General features: G+C 53.8%; 8 protein-coding genes across 8 annotated transcripts; 4 read left to right on the top strand and 4 right to left on the bottom strand.

Moving 5' to 3' along the window:
• Positions 1 to 2,558: 2,558 nt before the first annotated feature.
• On the top strand, positions 2,559 to 4,244 carry KRP23_10916 (Regulator of G-protein signaling rgs-2; the record flags this gene model as incomplete). The annotated part of the gene is made up of 1 exon (XM_067881411.1): positions 2,559 to 4,244. The coding sequence occupies one exon, from the start codon at positions 2,559 to 2,561 to the stop codon at positions 4,242 to 4,244; it is 1,686 nt and encodes a 561-aa protein (XP_067740724.1).
• Positions 4,245 to 4,417: 173 nt separating this feature from the next.
• KRP23_10915 (Huntingtin-interacting protein K) lies at positions 4,418 to 4,780 on the bottom strand (the record flags this gene model as incomplete). Its single annotated transcript, XM_067881410.1, has 1 exon — positions 4,418 to 4,780. The coding sequence occupies one exon, from the start codon at positions 4,778 to 4,780 to the stop codon at positions 4,418 to 4,420; it is 363 nt and encodes a 120-aa protein (XP_067740723.1).
• A 236-nt stretch (positions 4,781 to 5,016) lies between these two features.
• Positions 5,017 to 5,688, top strand: KRP23_10914 (Nucleoside diphosphate kinase, mitochondrial; the record flags this gene model as incomplete). The annotated part of the gene is made up of 1 exon (XM_067881409.1): positions 5,017 to 5,688. The coding sequence occupies one exon, from the start codon at positions 5,017 to 5,019 to the stop codon at positions 5,686 to 5,688; it is 672 nt and encodes a 223-aa protein (XP_067740722.1).
• Positions 5,689 to 5,796: 108 nt separating this feature from the next.
• KRP23_10913 (Protein cereblon) lies at positions 5,797 to 7,170 on the bottom strand (the record flags this gene model as incomplete). The annotated part of the gene is made up of 2 exons (XM_067881408.1): positions 5,797 to 6,981; positions 7,033 to 7,170. 2 exons carry the CDS (start codon positions 7,168 to 7,170, stop codon positions 5,797 to 5,799), a joined length of 1,323 nt encoding a protein of 440 aa, XP_067740721.1.
• A 992-nt stretch (positions 7,171 to 8,162) lies between these two features.
• Positions 8,163 to 9,387, top strand: KRP23_10912 (uncharacterized protein; the record flags this gene model as incomplete). Its single annotated transcript, XM_067881407.1, has 2 exons — positions 8,163 to 8,281; positions 8,358 to 9,387. 2 exons carry the CDS (start codon positions 8,163 to 8,165, stop codon positions 9,385 to 9,387), a joined length of 1,149 nt encoding a protein of 382 aa, XP_067740720.1.
• Positions 9,388 to 9,504: 117 nt separating this feature from the next.
• On the bottom strand, positions 9,505 to 11,217 carry KRP23_10911 (uncharacterized protein; the record flags this gene model as incomplete). The annotated part of the gene is made up of 2 exons (XM_067881406.1): positions 9,505 to 9,650; positions 10,626 to 11,217. The coding sequence occupies 2 exons, from the start codon at positions 11,215 to 11,217 to the stop codon at positions 9,505 to 9,507; spliced, it is 738 nt and encodes a 245-aa protein (XP_067740719.1).
• Positions 11,218 to 11,788: 571 nt separating this feature from the next.
• KRP23_10910 (Chloride channel protein 2) lies at positions 11,789 to 14,555 on the top strand (the record flags this gene model as incomplete). The annotated part of the gene is made up of 10 exons (XM_067881405.1): positions 11,789 to 11,804; positions 11,886 to 12,069; positions 12,139 to 12,551; positions 12,622 to 12,872; positions 12,950 to 13,690; positions 13,766 to 13,828; positions 13,922 to 13,987; positions 14,048 to 14,197; positions 14,262 to 14,330; positions 14,391 to 14,555. The coding sequence occupies 10 exons, from the start codon at positions 11,789 to 11,791 to the stop codon at positions 14,553 to 14,555; spliced, it is 2,118 nt and encodes a 705-aa protein (XP_067740718.1).
• Positions 14,556 to 14,814: 259 nt separating this feature from the next.
• Positions 14,815 to 16,270, bottom strand: KRP23_10909 (Potassium voltage-gated channel subfamily B member 2; the record flags this gene model as incomplete). The annotated part of the gene is made up of 2 exons (XM_067881403.1): positions 14,815 to 15,733; positions 15,795 to 16,270. 2 exons carry the CDS (start codon positions 16,268 to 16,270, stop codon positions 14,815 to 14,817), a joined length of 1,395 nt encoding a protein of 464 aa, XP_067740717.1.
• Positions 16,271 to 16,495: the final 225 nt, after the last annotated feature.

Raw genomic sequence — 16,495 nt, 5'->3', positions numbered from 1 at the left:
TGATCAAGATTGAACTCCTCGGAAATGACTGCTAGTGTCAAGTTCATCACGAAGAATGACGCGAAAATTATGAGCACCACGAAAAAAACCGCTCCGATTATTGGCTGCGATGAATCCATCACCATGTACATGATGCCAGTCCAGCCTTCTTGTGTAATGGATTGGAAAATTGTAAAAAATGCTCGCCCAATGTTGTCAAAAGTTGTGAGGCCCCAGTCCAAGCTCGGCCGATACAAAGCGTTTACCATTGCCTTGTGGTGTCGAAAGCGAGGGTTTCCAAACGCGTCGTAGTCCGAGCCACAGGTCATGCCATCGTTGCAAGCGTGATTTCCTGCCTGCCCCGGTGCAGCACACAGAAGCTCGTCGTCATCGTCAACGGGCCAGAAGCAGTCTTGGGCAGTACTCCAAGGTGACGTTTCTTTTACAAATCCACTTGTGCTGTTTTCGTAGTCGAGTAGTTGGCCGTCGATGCAGTAAAACGCGGCTTCGTTAGCATACACTTCGTCAAGGTAGTCTCTGGGAACTGGCCAAATTATTTCGTTTGTGTCATCAAGCGGGAGTTTCACTGGGAACATTGTCGTGCGACATCGACGATTCATGGTGCCCCCGAAAAGCTGGATGCCTAAAATCCCGAAAATGAAAAACACGAAAATCTGAAGAATCACAACATTTCCGAGTGCAGGCAACGCCTTCAACAGTGCAGCGATGAGGCGCCTCATTCCGGGGATAACCGAGAGTGATCGCAGCGGCCTAAGCACTCGAATCGTTCGAATGGCTGAAACGTTTGGCATCCCCGGTAGTGATGCAACAAGACTAAGGAAATGATACGGAAACAAGACGTCAGTTCACAAAGTGTTCATACGGGGCGGTCAAGCGATCATACCGGCTTCGTACCTTGATACGACGACGAAAAAGTCGAGGACATTCCACGTATCTTGCTCGTACGAGCCTTTGCCCTGGAGTCCCATCGCGATTATTTTGAGTACACACTCTGTCGTGAATATGATCGTGAACGGCATCTCGGAAATCTCCACGACGAAGTTTTGGAGCGAATACGCTTTGACGAGGACACCCCCCTCAAATCTTTTCCCTGAACTTGCAGGGTTTAAATCGGAGTCCACCACGGAGAAATCCGATAATCCCAGTATCACCGAGTTTGCCACGATGGCCGCGATGATGAAGCGGTCGAAGTATCGATGCGTAACTAAACGAACACACCACCGACGTACCGCGTTCTCCCTCGGCAAGAGCCGGAATATGACATAATCTGCGCCGAATCCCTAATTGCACAAGTTTTCAAGCATTAGGTTGATGAATCCTTCCTACACCAGACCGACCACCCGTACTCACCTTTGTCGGCACGACGTAGCCGAGTCTTCTCTTTAAATCTGATGGTTTATCGGGATGTTCAGAAGCGTTGATGGTCGGTGGTTTATTCGTTGGTTGGGCTCCTGCTTCTGGTGGAGGAGTCATTGTCGTGCGGGGAATGTCAGGAATCAACGCAAACGCATCCTTTTCCAAGGAGCCACCAGAAGCTGTCGGCGCGACCGCAAACCCGCGCTTAATTCTGCCTGGTAGATGCCTCAGCACGTGCGGGACGGGCGAGCGCTCGACGGTCCCGGACGTTGAACCGTAGCACGAAATGCAGTTCACACGGGCCGTGGTCGCTGATTCAGCTCCACCCGGCCTGGCAAAAAAGGAGTTACATACTGCCACCGCCTCTCCCAGTGGCTGCAATAGGCGAAACCACAAGCAAACATCGCTAGGAATAGCGAGCTGTCTGATCGCACTTGGCCAAATATGCAGCAATGATGTCCAACTAAATATATGCTCTTTCCGCTTCTGCTCTTGCTCCTGCTCAGTCTGGAGCGCTTGAGACTATTGTCATGCTCAAGGTCTGCTCAGCCGACTCGGGAGACTGCCAAGCTTGCCGTGTGCGATCGAATACACCCGTCAGAGCAGGCAAAATCCCAAATACTAAAAGCAACACATGCTTACCATAATGTACGCGGCCAACCACTCCGGTGCCAGTTTACCAATTCGCCCACACGCTGCTTTTAAAGCGGTCACCTTTCTTGCCCTCGCACGTTTTAGCATTCGTTCAATCTCAAAACCCTCCGAGAAATTGTGTTAAGGAGCGGTGATAAGTATGGTGCCTGCCTCATGTCGAAAATAGAGCCATGCTGCTTCTATCTATACGACGGTGCTGTCGCTACACGTGCGTGCGTTCCACCGAGTTCTTTACGCAGTGTCTTGATGCGGCGTGACGAGTCTGGAGCATGGGTGGTATTTGCGGTACCCAAGGCAAGAGACTTGTCGAGGTTCGGCGTGTCTTCGAAGGCAGCTTATTCCTCCAGCTCATTGGAGCAGACAGCATTCAAACAGTGATCCGCTATGCTCAAGTGCAAAGAGCGGGGGCCGAAGCAGGCCATCGTACAGCTGAGACCGGCTATCGCACATCGATTTCGGCTCAGGCCGGTCAACTTGCTGTGATTTTCGACGGGTGCGCAAGTCTCTTCGACGCGAACGGGAAAAACAGGCTCAATATCCGAGCATTCATGCAACTTGGACGCACGCGAGCGGTGGTGCCCAATTCTCCTGGTCTCGGGTACAAACTTGACCCTCAGCTTGAAGATAAGGAGGTCCTCCTCACGTCGGAAGTGTTTCTCTTCTGGAAATCTGAAAAGGAAGTCGTCTGTCGATACGTGACCGAAGGCGGTGGAGATGAAGTCATACTTCAGTCAATCATGTGCGCTCGCGTGGATTTGCAGAACCAGTCGCGGTATTTGCTTCTGCCTCCCCATACGCTTCCTGACGCTACTCAAGGAAGAAAAGACTCGTCGCTCAATGCGCTGACCAACGCAGATTTTATAGGTCTCCTTGGTACCATCCCGTTCTTCGCAAATCTACCGAAAGACAAACTCGCCGTTCTCACGGAAATGTCGACTATACGCGTGTACCCGAGCAACAGCGTGATCTTCCGCGAAGATGAAGGTATCAGCACGCAAATGTTTGTTACGTTGGCTGGATCAGTCGAAGTCACGAGCTCTCGGGCAGTGGGGCCTTTAGCGAAGCTGGAGGCAGGCTCCTTCTTCGGTGAAATGTCGTTGTTGATCAATATTCCGCGTGCAGCTACTGTCAAAGCCCTCGATAGCTGTATGCTCATGAGCATCGAGAAGAAAGCGTTCCACACGCTATTGGACCAATGTCCTGACGTGAGAGTAAGCGTGGGTAAACTGCTGAAAGAAAGACTGCTGCTCAAGGCAATACTGAGCGGCGTCTTGCCATTTCTGGAGTCAATACCCAGTGAAAGAATGATCCGGTTCAGTCACGAGGTTGACATCGAGGACCAAGTTCATAAAGGTGACATCGTATTTCGGCAACACGACGAGCATGATCCACACGACCCAAAGTTTGTGTTCCTCGTGTACGGAGCACTGGAAATCACGGGCAACCACAGGAAACCTAGCACGTTCGGGCGCGACAACTCCGTGTTCCTTACACCTGGATGTTATATGGGTCCGTTCACGTTTGATCGCATGAACTTGCGCAAAGGAAAAGTCATCGCACGCTCATCCGCAGTATTGCTCACCTGTCCCTTCAGCACGATTCAAGAGCTGTTCGAAGAATACCCTGCAGCCGGTGCAGCAGCAAACATAGCGTGGTTCGGCGAGCGCTGTGACTTTGCCAGTGTTTTGCGCCACGGTATCCTGACACAGCGATTTCAGGCATTTCTTGAGTCCGAACACAGTGACGAGAACTTCCTCTTCTTCCAGGACATTGAAAAGTTCCGCGTGATAGAGGGTGACAACGAGAGGCGTGAGATGTCCGAGCACATCCGCGAGCGATACGTTCAGCCAGACGCTCCAAAAGAAGTCAACCTCCCGGCGGGGATACGCGACAGCATCCTTGAGCAAATGGACAAACGGTCTCCAGTAGACGCCATCGAGGCCACCTTCTTTGACGAGGCTTGCGATGAGATCATGCGACTAATGGTCAAAGACAGCTTCCCGCGCTTCAAAAAGAGTATGCAGTTCCAGAACGTAGTCGACATGCTAGACCCGCACACAAACCGGAGAGGCTCCAAGTTAGTCGCTGCCTGTCACCACTTCCGCGACTCGCTGCAGGTCTTACGCCCGGGCCACGTCGACATGAAGCACATGCAGCTCGAACGCATGATGAGTACGATCCAGAAGTCCCACGCCAGGAGAAAAATGTCCTCCGGTGCTTTAGCTCAACAGTAATCACATTGTAATTCCATGTGCGTGGGCGTGGCGTGTAAGTAACCTGCAACCAATACAACAAAACTAGAGCCCCACCATTCTCCAGCTCTTGCTCCTTCCTCTCTATTGGCAACACAAAACACCACTACAAAGGGACGTCACAGTCTATTGAATCCGTCCCCACATTCTGCGGATTAGGCGGCGAGGAGCGTCTGCAGGCACTTGACGACGTCTCCGTCGGCCTCGCGCAGCTTCCGGTCCGCCTGTTGCGTGGACAACTCCATCTCGTGCGCCACGAGCGCCACGTCGTCCTTGTCCACTTTAACGGCCGCCAGCTTCTTCTCCAGCAGCCGCTCCGCCTCCTTGTCGGCCTCCTCCTGCTTGCGCAGCGCCTGGAACGCCTCCTTCATCTTGTTCTCGTCCATCTGCTTCTCCTCCACGAGGTCCGTGAGCTTGTCCATAGCGCTGCTCTCGTCCTGCTTGCTCTTGACCTGCTCCACCTGCTCCTCGTCATCCGAGGCCTCGCCCTCCTGCTGCTTCTTGTCCTCCTCAGTCATTGTCGCCGCCTTTATCCCTGAATGACCAGCCGATCCATGGCACATCTATGCCGTCACTTGATTCGCTGAAAACTCGATGCATTTTTAACGAATCATATCCCCATATTAAGTTGTGTAAACTTGGTGTTTGCGATCCGGCGGTTTTGAGTCGACAGGACGACAAGATCCGGCTGACGTACGCCACAGGCTCACTTACGCTTCTGCCCTCTGCGCCGCACGTTCCTCCAGCCTTGAAGATGTTCTCCCGTGTGTCCCGCCGCGTCGCGTCCGCCGCCAAGCGCAACGCCTCCCGCACCTTCGCCACGCAGGCGCGCGCCGCCTCGGCCATCAAGGCCCCTGCCGCTCTTGCCGTCGCTGCTGCGGCTGGCGTCGCCTTCGCGCTGACCACCGCCCCCGTGGCCGAGAACGCCGCCAAGCCCGCGACGCCCCTGGCCGGCGTGCCGGGTACGTCTAAGGAGCGCACGTTCATCGCCATCAAGCCCGACGGCGTGCAGCGCGGCCTCGTGAGCGAGGTGATCGGCCGCTTCGAGAAGAAGGGCTACAAGCTCGTGGCGCTCAAGCTCATGTCTGCCACCGAGGAGCGCGCTAAGGCCCACTACGCCGACCTGTCGGAGCGCCCGTTCTTCCCGGGCCTCGTCAAGTACTTCACTTCGGGCCCCATTGTCTGCATGGTCTGGGAGGGCACGGACGTGATCCTCACGGGCCGCAAGATCCTCGGTGCCACCAACCCCAACCAGGCTGCCCCCGGCACCCTGCGCGGCGACAACTGCATCTCCACGGGCCGCAACCTCGTGCACGGCTCGGACGGCCCCGACTCGGCCAAGCACGAGATCTCCATGTGGTTCACCCCTGCCGAGGTCAGCAACTACGAGCGCGCCCTCGACTCGTGGATTGTCTCGGACAACTAATCCACCTCAGTACAGCTCTAAAGGTCAACTCCTGACTGCAATCAGAGACCTTGCTTCCAATACACTAAAACAATAAAAATGACGCTGAAGCAGCCTTCCATGACCTTGTTAATCGAGCCTCGTCAGCAATGGCATCTCTTCGCTGTTGGCGGTGGAGCTGCCCTCACTAGAACCCACGGACATAGCGTAGTCGTCCGTGTCGTATCCGTCCAAGCCGAGCGAGCGGGGGTCAACCCGTCGAGAACCTCTTGAACGAGTAAGCGCTGCTCGCCGGAACCCGAAGAAGGAAGCGGGCAGACGCGTTGAATCAACTCGGTCGAAGCGCCAGCCAAGGTGTTGGTAGCAGGAATTGCAGTGCGTGACACTCCATGAGTAGCCCGCAAACCACGTGTCTTCGGTACTGCGCATCATGTCCATGAATACGTGTGCGTGGTCCACCTCCCGCAGCGTCAGCACTTGGAAGACGTGGCCGCCAGGATTGACAAAGGTGCCGCCTGCTGCACCACGCTCCGTCATGCTGAAGATGTCGCGCGTGTTTGCCAGGAAAGAGCTGCACATGGAGCAGAAAATGTCTTCCTTTACCTGTCCAAGCAGCTCAATTTCGCGCCGCAGCAAGCGGACAGTAGAATTCATGCCCAGCAGTTCAAGTCGCTGAGCCGTGCCCAATGGCAAGTTACCAGCAACCCAATACGCGAACAGGTTCGGGTCCTGGCGGTCGCTAGGCACCGTCAAGTAGGGCACCAACGACGACTTCTCGTCACCATCTCGTTCCCTCGATCGATCCGTCCGTGGTTTGCGAAACCACTCGCCGTGGATGTTCGACAGCAGCATATTCTGAATCTTCTGCACGAGCACTCGTGCATCATACAACGCGTACGTGCTACGTCCCCAGTACGCTGGACACTGCCGTCCACGCAGCCGACGCAGACTCCTCTTCCTGCTTTGCTTCTCCTCTTCGCCTCCCTCTCGATGCCAGCACAGATCGTCGAAGGGAAGCGGCTGCGCTCTGTCCTGCGGCAAAATCTCCACTTGTCCATACAGTATCGGAGCACTCGGCTCAGCTCGTAGCCTCTGCTTGAGGCGGAAGCGCTGCCGAGCAGCTCCAGTCATCCTCGCGCTGCGGTCCTCCACACTGAACCGCTCAACGCGGACAGTCGAGCCGTACTGGTCCCCGGTCTGGAGAGGAGGCAGCACAGCCAACAGGGCTCCTTCGCTTGACAGGAGCTCGCGAATGCCGCCAATCACCGACTCGGACAGCAGCCGAAGAGGCAGATCATCGCCTGGGAACAAAACCTAAAAACCGGTTAGACTTGCGCTGCGGCAATGCGGTGCGCTTCTGCTTACAATATCTGGCAGGTAGATGAGTGGCAGCGTCAGTACTTTGCCCTCCGGATAAACGGAGAGCTGTCGGTGGTCTACAGCCTCCAACGTGCCGAGATACGCGTGGGCACCGCCATCGCCATCATCGACAGAACTCGTCATTTTCGCAAGTGAGAGTGTGGTGTCTGGTACACAATGCATTCAACTGACCATCACTCCTCTTCAACTTGCTCACTAGTTGCTGCCGTTGCGCACTAAGCATACATGTAGTGAAGCGCAGATGTGAGGAGGACTTCCACTCTATCGGTAAGGACACACGACTGGAAGCTGGCGTTTGTAAGCTGATACCGTAGCAGACTCGCACTTGACACCTTGGTGAGAGCCCAGCAGTATCCATCGTTCGTATCCATAAGACGGGAGCTTCTTTAGGTTAGTTTCAAGACGGGCACCCTGCAGCTGGACGAGCAGCGTTCTCACAGCGCCCATGTGGCGGGCGCTTCAAGGCAGCGTGATCGTATCACGAATGGGTCCTGCTCTGTAGCGAAATGCCATCAGTGTCTGATGACCTTTTGACCAAGCATCACCCAAACGAAACCCACCAGTATCATTCCAAGCTTGCTGTGCGGTAGTTGAACAAGCGGCTGACGAGCGGCAAGCAAGCAATGGCGCTGCAACGTGACGGGGTCAGCTTTCGGTCACACCACCTGCCACCGGCCAGATGGGTTCCTAGAAACTCTATAAGCGGATAGTGAGTAATGCCTCTACTATATGATGATATCGTGGGTACATAATATTGTTTGTGATACAGTGTACAGTTTTATTGATCGTAGATGCGGATAACCTGTGTAGTTTACGTGATGCAAACATGTTGTATTATTACAGGTCCTATGATATCGCTCTTCATGCTGACGAACAGGTTCCCGAAATTTGCATTCTGTGCCGCGTGAGGATGTGGGATCAGCTCGAGTGCTCTCTTTTCCACGATTTCTGGGCGGCACCTGCTGGTGGGAGAGCACGGCGTCAAATGGCGCTGCTTGTCGTTGACTCATTTGACCCCCAGGCAGCTCACTTGTGCTTTACTCCGGTCCGTGACAACCGGAGTCCAATTTCCCTTACTTACTGCGCGTCAGTACTTACCTCCATCTACTTCCGCCATGAGTACGTCCGCTTTCGCCCCCAACGCCTCAACATGGACGACCACTAGTCCCGATACCAAGCACAACTGGCACACGTCCATCGACCTGTCTTCTCGACGCACCATTCTCCTGCAAATGTACGTCTCACCTCGATGTACGTTGTCCTTCCTCGAGATCATTAGCATTGACAATCTTCTGCTATTTGTTGTTCAGTTTGATGCTGCTCAAGGCCAAGTACGGCAAAGTGGACGCCAAGATCTCGTACATCGGTCGGCGTGCAGAGCTCGCGCTCTACAGCCAGGCCTTCTCAGCGTGGGAGTACCGGAACCCGCAGACGCTCAGTCGCCGTCTCCACTCGCTGGTCGTCAAGCTTCACTTGAACAACCTTGCGGCGACAGAAGACGCGGCGTTTGCCGTGGAGCAGGCCCGTACTGATGTTGCAATGATCCGCAAGCGCAAGTGCAGTGCCATGAACGACGTTCCTGTTGGTGGGAAACGTGCTCGGTATGAGTCGGTTGTGACTGCCACTAGTCCGCTGTTTTTCGATGGCAACGGCGACTTGCTGCATCACGTGTGCTCCTTTCTGACCGCCCCTGATACACTGCAGTGCGCAGCTACTTGCTCGCAGGCAGCTTCGCAGCTCCCGACATTTGTTACGTCGATCAAAGTGACGACGTTGTCGCTGCTGAAGCTCTCATCTTTAGCCCGCGCATCGTTCTTCCAACGGTTCCCCAACCTCGAGAGCTTCTCGTTGACGGGTCGTATACAGGCGCGGCAGTTCAACTTTCAGGACGAGAAGATGCTGGTTTCGCGCAATGTGCTCGTTCGCAGCATGCTGGGTGCACTGAGCAACGCTCGGCTGCCTAAGCTGACAGCGTTTTCGCTCAACTTCTGCTACTCGGAGGGGCTCAAGGACCACGTGACAAGTCAAGTTGCCAACGTGTTGGCTGGACCATCCAGCAACTTCCCGAGGCTGCGCACTCTGTCACTTGCTGGCAACTGCATTTCGGATGATGGCGTCTTAGACCTCTACGATGCCATTGCGCTACCTCGGGATACAATTGCTGGCGAGTCTCGCCTTGCTCTGTTGGATCTGTCGCAAAACTTTATCGGCGAGCGCGGGCATGTGCAGATGCAAGAACTTGTGACCCAGTTCGCCAGTCGCGGCTCCGCTCTGATGGTTAACGTGCAAAACAACCTGTTGACGGACGCTGATAGCATTCCGCTGGGGTCGTTCGCGTAGTTGGCAGCGCACGATAGTTTGTGGAGATATTTGCTGTATTGTGCATGTAGAATAAATGTTGTGTCAACCGAAGTTGTTAACTATTCACATGAATTATAAGAAGAGACCAACTCACGGTTACATCTCCAGTGTCAGAATCTTATGAAGCTTGTACAGCACCTCTGCAGCGGTTGGTCTTTGATCTGGATTCACCGCTACGCAGTCTCGTCCGAGCTGCTGTGTTGATCCTGATCCGGTCTGCGAGAATTGTGCCTGCAACTTGCCTGCCACCATTTGTTGCAGAATGAGCGACTCGGGCATCTTGTGACGGGACTTGTTCTGTGCCTCTGCGTGCGAATACGGCAACGCATGCACGTCGAGCTCGGAGAGAACGACGCCGAACGAGAAAATGTCGGCCTTCTCATCGTATCGGTGCCCCATTACCACCTCCGGAGCCATCCACAACGCTGATCCGACCCCGGCGGTCATCGTTGTGTCCATTTGCTCTCGAGAAATGCCAAAGTCAGTCAGCTTGGCGTCCAACTCGTAGCTCAGCAGGACATTCTTGGACTTCAGGTTGCGGTGGATGACAGGCGGCTCCAGCGAGTGCAAGTACGTGAGAGCATGCGCAATGTGCAGCGCGATCTTCACTTTGTCGTAGTCGAAACCAGCGGGATGCTGCAGTTGAGCAAATGAGTCGAGAAGCCCGCGCACATCACCTCCATCCAAGTACTCGGACACGATGCACACATCCATTCGGTTGTCCCAGGCGACGCCGATAAGTTGAGCGATGCGAGGATGGTCCATCGTGGTCAGCATCTTGACCTCGGAGCAGAAGTTGGTCACGCACTCGACGTTCTTCCGTGTCTGAGGCAGCAGCGTCTTGACGGAGACGAGCTGCCCATTGAACGTGCCTTTGAACACTTCCGCGTATCCGTCACGACACATGAGTTCGTGCACGAAGACCTTCTTCCGCGGAATCCTCACTGCGACGATCGCTTCATCGTCCCAGACGCCACCGACGCCAGAATTCATGCTCGAGCCTCTGGGTACGTGAACCTCCGCCATGGTGCCTCGCTCCGTTGCGTCCGACTCGTACGAGGTATTGAGCTTGCTGTCGTCGCACTGGTGGTCAATGGGGCTCTCCACTTCTTCGGACGGATGCCACCGCTTTGACTTGGACCTGCGTCGCCAGACAAACACTGCAGCGACAAGCAGCAAGAACACGACGCTGCCAACAACGGTGCCTATAATCTCACCGACACTAAGGCCTGGCGAAGAGTAGCTGCTTGTGGGGCTTTGGCTCGAGAAGAACCTGACACCAGAACTTGAGCCGAAGCACGTGTGCTCAGTGATATCACTGCTGTCGATGTGCATGGTGGAGTTTGCGTCGATCCCGCAAAACGTGTCCTCGAATAATTGAAGCACCGCGGAGCCGTTCGAGTAGAGTCTGACGATCGAAGATGACGTGTCGTTGCCAAAGCCAACGTGCTGGCATGTGCCTGCCGCTAGGAACGAATTTAGGCCCTGGAAGGTATCGCACCCGTCGTCCGTGTAGTACTCCATCGTCACGAACGAAAACTCGCTGAAGATTTCAGCTACGTAAGTGTGGCGGTCGACATCGACGCAGTGAGATGAAGTGTACTGCGTGCCGACACTCTGCCCGTCGGAGGTGCAGACAGCTTTGTCGCTCGTGCACTCTTCATCCCCCACCAGAGTAACCCGGATTGGTGTGCCCTTGCAGTTCGTGTCCGAGTACACGACAATTGACCTCATTGGCCTGGAGATGGCCGGTCGCCATGCCAGGATCAGTAGAGCACAAGTCGCCTCTCTAGCAGCTCTGAACTTCATCTTTCCCCTGTTTGAAAGCTGCTCTCGATTCTTGAGGCCCCGAATTCAAAGCGGAACACGATACGTAGCAAGCTCCAGTGTCTCGCAACCCCGCAAATTCACCACTGCCCCCGTCATGTGATATCGAGCTCTCAAGCACTCGAAGAGCCAGGGTTTTTCACTAGAGACATCGAGCCATATGCGTCGCCATCGGCTCTTTCAACCGCCAAGGTGCCACCAACAGTAGTGAAAATCATTCGAGTCTTCAACCAAAGTGAGTGGCAGCCACCACGACAGCAACAACTGGTAGGGGTCGTAGCACCTTCTGTTAATTGCCTCGTGGACATGCGCAGCATCCGTCAGAGTATTCAAATACGATCCACCAGGGATTGCAGATTCAAGTCTGACCATCGAGCACTGAGGAATACACGACAACGAAGTTATGTGTCGTGGAGCTCGCCGTTGAAACGGACGACGGACACCAACAGTCGAGCCTGTGCCTTACCGACCTTTCCACTTGGAGCGATCCTCTCTCTTGCGAGAGCATAATTGGAGACCGACCAGCATCAGCACCAAGTGAAAAGGACCGACGATGCGTGGCAACTATGGTACGTGCCCACGACACCCCGACCTGAACCTTTGATAAATGATGTCTGACATGTGAGTTGTTGCTATCGCGTGTTGGGTAGATTGCTGGTACCGAGCGAACTCGCCCGAGCACTACGATAAGTTGCTGCGAGGCGAGCGACCGCTGGTGGAGCTGACAATGCGGCAGCTCTGCCTCCGGTCGCTTCGGTTGTGTAAGCAACTTCCGAATTCGCCGGTCACTTGGTTGTTCCTGGTTCTGCTTGGGTCCATGGCAGCAGCTTACGGGTAAACGTTGGTGCTTTCTTACTGCAAGACGCCTTTATTGAGTTGACCATCCTCCTGTATGAACTGCAGCTTGTTGGTCGACAATTGGGTCCGGACGCTCTTCAGATTCCGTCGTGTCATCATCGAATCGGTGGGGACGGACTCATTTGCGGGCTTTCTATGCTGGCTGTGCTGGTGCATTACTCTGGCAATGCTTGCAACTTCCTGCGGACATTTCATCTCGCCAGCCTCGGATGGGTCGGGTATCCCCGTTATGCGTGCGCTTTTTGCCGGCGTGTACCAGAACCCGGGTGACATGCTGTCGTTTAGGACACTTGTTGCCAAGTCGCTCAGCACAGTGATCGCCTCGGGCTCTGGCCTGTCCGTCGGGCGAGCAGGACCATTCACCCATCTCATGGCAATGATCGGCTTCCTCATGGGCAAGCTGGCACTGTTTCGTCGCGTCAATTTTGGTCAGGAAAACTACAACTTCATCCGTGCAGGTGCGTAACTCAAGCTTTGTACTTGCAGGCGCCTTTAACTCACAGCTGTTTGCTACGCTGCTTGCGATAGCCGTGGCTTGCGGCACCACTGCGAACTTTGGTGCACCGCTTGGGGGTTTGCTCTTTAGTATTGAAGTCACGGCGAAGTACTACGAGATCAAGTGCCTGTGGGAAGGGATTATTTGCTCCTCGGTCTGTATCCTGGTGTTCAACGTCATCACGTTCCTCAAGCGCGACGTGCTTTTTGAACGGACTACGTTCGCTGGCTTCGACATGGACTACGAGATTTTCGCATTTGTGCTGCTGGGTGTTGTCACTGGCGTACGTACCAAGCACTTTCACGCCGTGCTCGATGCGTTTGCTCATTAATGGTTACGTTGGTGTGTATTGATTCTCAGATCGGCGCTGGCATTTTTTGCAGGCTCGCCATACTGCTTCGGTGGACGCAGATGAAGCTTTTCGCGAAGCTCGGCCTCAATGGACCTTCACTGAAGCGTCGAACAGTCCACATCGTGTCCATTTGTTTTGCCACTGCAGTCTTGACGTACCCGCTCGGCATCATGCGCCTCTCGGACCGGTCGATTGTGAACGAAGTGTTCCGTGACCAGAACTTGAGCTTCCGCCAGTGGACGCAGATCTCGGAATACCCGCAGGTGACGCTGTTTGTCTACATCATCCTCAAGTTTTTGACATCCTTATTGCCTTGTGGCGCCCCGATCTCAGTCGGAGTCTTCGGACCTCTGTTCACGCTCGGTGCTGCTGTCGGCCGACTGTACGGAGAAACACTCATGAGGTACTGGAGTCCAACTCAGTCTCCAGCCACGTACGCTGTGGTGGGGGCAGCGTGCTTTGCCGCCTCAGCAACGCAGACAGTGTCCACGGCTGTGATTTTCTTCGAGCTCACGTCTCAGTTGAGCCACATGGTTCCGGTTATGACGGCATGCACAGTGTCCTATTTCGTCTGCGGAGCGATCTCGCCTTCTATCTACGACATTATGGCTGGATGGGCGGGGCTTCACTCGGTGTGCTACGACTTGAATGAGCACGTCTTGAGCCAAAAGATCGCCCAGGACTACATGAGCCCTGTCCCTGCCTTCTTCACGAAAGAAACATCGTACGAGGAGGCCATCCAAGCTCTGGTAAGGACATCGGGTTTGTAGTCCCCTGAAATACGTGAGAAGACTAACGAGAGCATTGTGCTTATTGAATTACAGGACACCCACAAGAAGGAGGAATACTTCCCGCTGTGCGACGGTGCCGAAACGCAGATGTTGATTGTATGTCCCGGTTGGAGCCACTCAAAGTGTTCCAGGTAGCAGCTTATGACGTCGTTCTAATGGGTTTTGTTGTTGCTGTTGTCTTCGTTGCAGGGATGTCTTCGGCGCTATGATCTTGAAATTGCCGTGGCGCGTTTCATCGCAGCCCATCGGAAACAGGTAAGGCATGAGTTTTCGGGGACGATTGAACACAGGAATGACGCATTTGTGCTTCTACAGATGCCTGATGCCAAGGACCCGAATGTTTCGCTAAGGATCCAGCACTTAGTGTCCAAAATTCTTGACATCGACAAGAAGAAGAGTGCCATGGTGGAGGACTATTCACTCGTCGATTTCCAACCTAAAGATGCTACTTCTCTGTCCAGCCCGGTAAGGACCTTTCATCTTTATATTACCCCCAAATGCTGACACGATATTCTTTGCTGTGGTGTAGCTGGAGCTAGGACCGCCATTTCACGATTTCTCGTTCACGTCAGTACCCGTGGAGAGTTACCCGCCTCAGGTAATACCTTTTGCGGAAAAGAGCGGTGCATTCGACTTGCTAAGACACTTGCTTTACCAGGTCGGAGAGGATGTGAACCTCTACCGTGTGCACAAGACTGCAGCTATGAGCGCATGGACTAAGGTCTACGTCGTGAGACTCAGCAAACTGCTGGGCGTGATCAACCTTGATTCATCTCTCACTATGCTGCGCACGGAAGAAGATCCAGCTATGCTAGCTCCGTAACCAACATACCAAAAGATCAGAAAACTTAATCACGAATGCATTTTTGCATAACACAAACTATTCACTCCACTGTCAGACGAATAATTTTGTCTGTGCTACAAAGGTAGCATCTATCTATCATGGAGCTAGCCTACTCCTCTTTTATCACACCAGCCAATCTGTTCAGGTAAGTTGCAATGTCATACAAACAATAGGCAAAACTATTCCTCATCTCCTCGTTTTGTGAATTGAAAGACAAATTCTCCTAGCGAGAATTCATTTAGCAAATCATGCTAGTGGGCTCTGCGGGTTCCATCTCTTCAGCGTGTGCTGAGAGAGGCACTGCAGGCTTCATCTCTTCGAAAAACGAATTGGCAGTTCCGGCTGCCTCAGTAACCGCTTGCGATTGTGTAGGTGTCACCAGTACCCCATTTTCGTTAGGTCTTGTTGTTCGTGCCTTTGAAGGACGCCTCCGTTCTTCACCACCTGTCCTGGGAGCCTTGACTTCAGGTTTCCGCAGTGGCTCCGCGCACATGCAGCAGAAATTTGCGCTTTCTTGGTGAAACTTCTGGAAGCACCGCTGACACTCTTGTACTCTGGTGCACTTCGGGCAGTCAATCGACTCTGATGTGACAGGTGCAGCCGGTGGAGCGCTTAGCAGCGTTGGGCTAGCAATAATCCCGTAACCAACAAACATCACAACTGTGGCTAGGATTCGCCCTACGATGGTCTGCGGGGAGATATCACCGTAGCCCACAGTCGTAATGGTCACCACTGTCCAGTAAAGACTGACGGGGATGTTGCCGAATTGACGGTCGCCTTCGATGAGGTACATTGCACTCCCAATGACGAGTATCACAGTGAACAATGCGACTAAAAAGACTGCGATGTTCCGTCGGTTGGTCTCGATGTTGTCGGTCAGTGCAGCGCTAGCATCCACGAAGCGAGCTAGACGCATCAATCGAAAAACTCGCATCACGCGGAAGACCCGCAGCACCGCTAGATGCAGCAGTGGCCGCGCTTCAGGGAAAATGTAGGCGAAGTATGACGGCACAAGAGCGCACATGTCCACGAAGCCTAACAGACTGAAGATAAACTTGCCTGGTCTGCGGAGACAGGCAATTCGGAGGCCATACTCAACAGTGAATAGCATCGTGAATCCGAATTCGATGACCAGCAGGTAATCGCCGAATAGATCTCTGAGAAAACAACAAGTTAGCAGCGAATCTGTACGTAGGTAAGAATGGTGATAATGCGTACCGAATTTCCTTCACACTGTCCAGAACAGCTACAGAGACACTGATGGTCACCAGGCCAATCAGGATAAAAGCCACTCGCTGTCCCAAGGGCGTGCTGGTTCGAAAGAGAACCATGTAGACGCCCATCCAGTTCTTCTTGGCTCCTCCTGTCACGTCGCGGTCGACAAGTATGCCGTTCACTCGAAATTCAACTGGCTCGCCTTCCTGATCCTCCTCGGGTTTTTTCTTTTTCTTCTTCGGAGACTTTCCTGTTTTGGGCTTCTGACGGGATGGCAGTTCCCCGATCGGCATCACACGCTGAGCCTTGCCCTGGTTCGACGGGTCTGAGGGAGCATCAGATGTAGCGAGGGCATCAATAGGGACAGGTACGCCCTCTAGGTCCACTTCGACCTTGCTCGAGGCTTCAGAGTCATCGCAAAGTCCCTTCTTCTCCTCCTTTCGACGCAGCTTCCTCTCCAACTTTCTCTCCGACCCCATCGCGGCACTTGTGACAGATACCCAGTAGTTAGCCAACTGCAGTCTCTGAACGGGTTGGTTGTAGGCATGAAAATAGTGATACCCCGTTCGTTTCCAACTGCTTTCGCATGAAAAACCGCCATGTTGATCCGCTGCATTGCTTTCCTTCATTGTCGATCCGATGGAGATTTTATCAAGGTCCGAAGACAAACAACTAAACGAAAGCGAAGTTAGTGGATTGTTAGG

The sequence above is a fragment of the Phytophthora ramorum genome (assembly GCF_020800215.1).
Source record: "Phytophthora ramorum isolate Pr-102 chromosome Unknown Phyram_PR-102_s0011, whole genome shotgun sequence".
NCBI classification, from domain to species: domain Eukaryota; phylum Oomycota; class Peronosporomycetes; order Peronosporales; family Peronosporaceae; genus Phytophthora; species Phytophthora ramorum.
This window is presented reverse-complemented; position numbering and strand designations above follow the sequence as displayed.